The sequence below is a fragment of the Mobula hypostoma genome, chromosome 2 (assembly GCF_963921235.1).
Source record: "Mobula hypostoma chromosome 2, sMobHyp1.1, whole genome shotgun sequence".
Taxonomy (NCBI): domain Eukaryota; kingdom Metazoa; phylum Chordata; class Chondrichthyes; order Myliobatiformes; family Myliobatidae; genus Mobula; species Mobula hypostoma.
Window position 1 is genome coordinate 236,984,586 of NC_086098.1, and position 4,482 is coordinate 236,989,067.

At 47.2% G+C, this 4,482-nt stretch overlaps 1 protein-coding gene across 1 annotated transcript; it reads right to left on the minus strand.

Moving 5' to 3' along the window:
• Positions 1–717: 717 nt before the first annotated feature.
• On the minus strand, positions 718–3,152 carry LOC134337153 (immunoglobulin lambda-1 light chain-like). The gene is made up of 3 exons (XM_063032000.1): positions 3,095–3,152; positions 2,604–2,963; positions 718–1,276 (listed from the first exon to the last, which is right to left on the minus strand). The coding sequence occupies exons 1-3, from the start codon at positions 3,141–3,143 to the stop codon at positions 948–950; spliced, it is 738 nt and encodes a 245-aa protein (XP_062888070.1). The 5' UTR covers positions 3,144–3,152; the 3' UTR covers positions 718–947.
• Positions 3,153–4,482: the final 1,330 nt, after the last annotated feature.

A 4,482-nucleotide genomic window follows, 5' to 3' on the forward strand; every position in this document is an offset into this window, starting at 1 on the left:
CTACTCAGTCCTTTTAAATAATCCCATGCTGGAGCTTTTGTGCGTGGGACCGGACACGTTTCTCGGGGTGACAGATAGGAAATGGAGCAGATACTTTCGCTCGAAAGCGGTCGATACTCAGAAGTCACAGAAGGTAATTTGTCGAGTTTCCTGTGGATCTATATGTTTGTTAATGTCAATGTGTGTGTGTGTGTGTGTGTGTGTGTGTGTGTGTGTGTGTGTTTGTGTGTGTGCCGGGGGCGGGGGTGTTGGGGGGGGGGGTTGGTCGTTTGGTCTTTGTGAAGGAAGTAAGAGAATCGGTGCCTTCAGTTGGAGAGAATGGCCAAGTTACGGGTTAAACACCCTTGCAGTGCAACAATCCCAATCGTGGTCAGAACTTGGTCAAAAATACAGTGAGAATATTGATCTCTCTCCCACAGGGACAGATGGAAATGAAGAGCAGGACTGCAGCACGCCGAGGAAAAGAAGTTCCCATGATGGTGAGAGGTTAACGAAGATGGAAGAGGCCAGCGGAGGACACAGAGATCGGCTTTGGTCAGGAAGGGCGAAATACCATATCTGAGTGCATTTGAGTGTAATTCTGTGTAAAGCAGCTCGCAGACGGCATGTTATCCGCCAGCACACTGTCAACGTACTGCGAATAAAGACGGACCACGACAAACCCACCGGTAGTTGCATCTTTACTAAGAACTGTGATACACAAGATCCAAACGACACATAGTCATGGGGAGCTCTCCCCATTCTACACGTAGCGGAAATCAGACTCAGCACATTGGATACAATTCTACGCGTCGCAAAAGACGGACAATCATCGCGCTCATTTCTGAAATAATTAACAATTTGTTTGTTCGTAGAAGTGGATATTAAGACACAATTACATTACAGAAGGCGGCTGCACAGTCCCAGCGAGGGCAAACAATTCACGGGTGCTGCCAACCGGCGCGGTCTCACTGCGAACAGGCCGACGAAGAGATGGTGTGACGCAGAGGCGAGCTCAGCGAGCTGTGGCTCACGGTGCAGGAATAAATGGAACCTTTTTTCCAGGCAGCAGCGGACACCCGCAGGTAGCTGCTCAGCCTGTAGGTCTGGTCGGTATCCGGTGACGCGGTGCCTGTCGTCACCCCGCTCTCCGTCTCGACGTTATCCACGCTCCAGCGAAGCGCTACCAAGCCCGGTTTGAAGCCGCTCACCAGGCAGGACAGAGTAGCCGAACCCGAGCCGGTCTCTACCGCGGAGGGAGGGAGCAGGAGAACCGAGGGCCTCCGGGACTCGCTACCTGTGTGTGAGAGAGGAGACGGAGAAGATGAGAAACAATGTTACATTGTGGAATCCGGGAACCCGCGGGTGGTGGTGGTGGTGGGGGGGGGGGCGGGGGGGAGGGGAAGACTCCGCCATGGAATAATCGGAAACACCGAGTGTTGAGGCAAACAATGAAATGTGTGGCGCAGTATGCGGTCATTCTTTCGGCGAATGGAGCGTCAGTGAGGATTTTTCGAGATTAATCATAAATCCAAAGTGGACTTTAACTTCCACTGACTTCCCGGGCGGGAAATCCGGGCCCCAGCAGAGATGAGTAAGGAGCCTCATCCATTCCACCCTCCAATTCCTGCACATGGTTCTGACCGGTTACTGGTATTTCTGCAGATTCGTGTTTTCTGCCGGACACCAATAGCTCTTCAGATCCTTAACTGGGCTGTGAATTGACGTATTTTACTCTTTCAGCTCTGTGTAAGAGCTCTGCAAACTTTAGATTTTTAACCCACTGTCCTCTCCAGCAGAGATTTCCCGATTCCGAGAAGCAATTACCGCAACTCGGGACCCTACTATCATCAACAATTCCACTTCTACCGTTACTGTCCCCTTTGCTGAGGCGAATTCCGTATTGAATTCTGATAACTCTCTATATATCAATTTAGCCCCTTCTATAATTTTGTGAGCATTCCACATCAGGTTGTCCAAATCTCCCGGCCCAGTTAATGCAGAGGAAATGGCGGAAAAGAAGAGCGGGTCCGTAGGCAGAAGAGAGGCGAGGAAACAAGAACAGACCAGGCCAGACCTCCCAGAAACAAGCAAACCCAGCCATTCCCGCTCCATTCTGTGACAAGACCGCTAGCGCTCCAGCAGTTTGCTGCAATGCAAATTCAAAAACATCTGCATTTTCCCTTGCTTGTTCATGCCCCTGTTGAAGGTTTGAAGCTAAGGCGGCAAACGCTGAACGCAGTAGCTAGCATTCATAACAGTTCTGAATATTGGGGAAAGTTTTGTAACCAAATCTTGGGGATTGGATAAGACTGGTTCCGATTCCGACAATACTGGACCTGGGTTCAGTGCTAAAGGAGAGAAAATGCTTGCTCGATCTGGGCATCCACCAAATCAAACCGGAGCTTTCGAATACTGGGATGTACCTGGTGTCGAAATGTCTTGAAATTGAATAATGTTTCATTACAGGGGTTGAATGTGCTCCTGTTCTTATTCGAGACAGATGAAACTCTCCCACGGCGTAGAGATGGCCCCATCAATCATGCATAAGTATTTACACAGAGGTGGGAAATAGGAGGGACAATGATGGGAATTGCTTGTTACGGAATGAGCGAGTCACTTACTTTTTATATCGAGGATAGTTCCTGGACCGAAGATAGCTCCATTATCCCACATCCCACAGTAATAGACAGCAGAGTCCCGGGGCTCCAAGCTGCCGATGGTCAGGATGTGACTGTTGCTGGAGGTGTCTCTAGAAGGTTGGAAACGGGTTGTAATCCCATTCCCTCGGTATATTTCATCATCGCCCTGTGGATCGTGTCTAATCACCCACTCCGGTCTCTCCCCGGGACGCTGTCGGTACCAGTTCATGTAGTAACTTCCAATATTCCCGTTCTGCATCCGGCACTCTAAGCGGGCGGTCTGTCCCGCGGAGACGGGACCGGACATTGGTGTCTGGTTGAGGACTGGGACCGCTTGGATACCTGTGAGGAAACACAATAAAAACATCTGGGTGCCTTGGAGCCAGCAAAAATCTCACCAATCGCCTAATACGCACTAGAAAATCAGCGGTAATCGCAATTTTAACGCAATTTTTAAGCATCGAGACTCTCACCTGATAAATGAACCAGTAAAGCCCACAGGAGATGCAGCATCCGGGACATGCCTGCGGACAGAGCAAATTTTCAAGCGAATCGCGCACTGTTCTACAAATACAGGGAGGCTCTGGTTCCAGCTTCTGCAAATCGGAGGCCCACAGTCTGTTTATAAACCGGGATGTTAATGAGTGGGAGGCGCCAGGGAAAGGATAGAGGCGGAGTCACAACCGCCCGATCGTTGGGATCTCTGAATGGAGACCTTACGGATCTTTAAAACCTTATCTTTTCACTTCTAAAATGTTTCAGCTTCAGTTGTATCACATATCCAGTCCTGTAGAAGTTTGTAAAGACTCAGTTAAAACTGATTTTAGACATCTATATCGGCACCAGCTGTCTGGAACAACAGAGCAAGTGGCCATCGATTCTACCCCAATAGTTATTGAGATCTAACCTGTTCAAGGTTACACTTTTCAAATCCCACAATACCTAACATTCCCCCATCTTGACGATACCTTCGTCATCAACATCTAGTGGTACTCACAGAAACCACTGGATTGATTAAATTACTTTATGAAAATAAAACGTAACCCAAGGCTAGGGATCATAAAGTTGAGAACTGAAAGTAAATTAATCATAAAATATGTATATGCCACCATATACTACCCTAAGATTGAATTTCTTGCGAGCATTCACAGTGGATACTAAGAAGTACAATGGGATCAACGAACAACTATGCCAAGACTAAGACGAACAAACAACCAATGTGCAGAAGAAGAAAAAAAAAACTATTTAGAAACAATAAATACATAAATAGATAGATAGATGGACGGATAAATAAATAAATAAATAAATGCATACATACATTACTAAACAACATTATTTGTAGAGTTCTTGAAGGTTGAGTTGAGTGAAATTATCCATTCTTGTTCAAGAGTTTGGACACGTATCTGATGATACAAAAGACAGTTCGAAGACTTTTCAAGAAAAGCGCTCCAGTTCTCTGGGCCGAACTCCTGCTGTTTTGGGAAAACAGCAATATCCCAACCAAATGGACTGGTCCCGCATCACCACCCTCAAGTGCACGCCATTTTCCACCGGGTTAACGGGCATGCCATGTGGGTCATTGGAAAAGAAAGCAAGGGACTCTCACGCTCTCTCCCATATCCAAATTTTGTAGCCCTGACTCATCTCTCCCTTTCCCTCTCTGTCTGTCTGTCTGCTCACTCTTTCCATTTTTTTTCCATCCTGACCTACATGCTTTGGATACATTTATTATTTTTGACGTTCTAGAGATTGAGATCACTCCTTGTGCAAGGTGTGGTTATTGTTAGCGGTGAATCAGTGTAGAATTTACTCAGGATAGGCCCAACACTATTTTGCTGAATCACAAATCAGATTTTACCAT

What these genes read in the sequence shown, in the direction of transcription:
- LOC134337153 (XM_063032000.1), bottom strand. Translation starts at nt 3,143, where the DNA reads ATGTCCCGGATGCTGCATCTCCTGTGGGCTTTACTGGTTCATTTATCA. An exon ending in TTTACTGGTTCATTTATCAG is followed by an intron (nt 2,964 to 3,094) that starts GTGAGAGTCTCG and finishes GTTTCCTCACAG; the next exon opens with GTATCCAAGCGGTCCCAGTC. An exon ending in AACTATCCTCGATATAAAAA is followed by an intron (nt 1,277 to 2,603) that starts GTAAGTGACTCG and finishes TCTCACACACAG; the next exon opens with GTAGCGAGTCCCGGAGGCCC.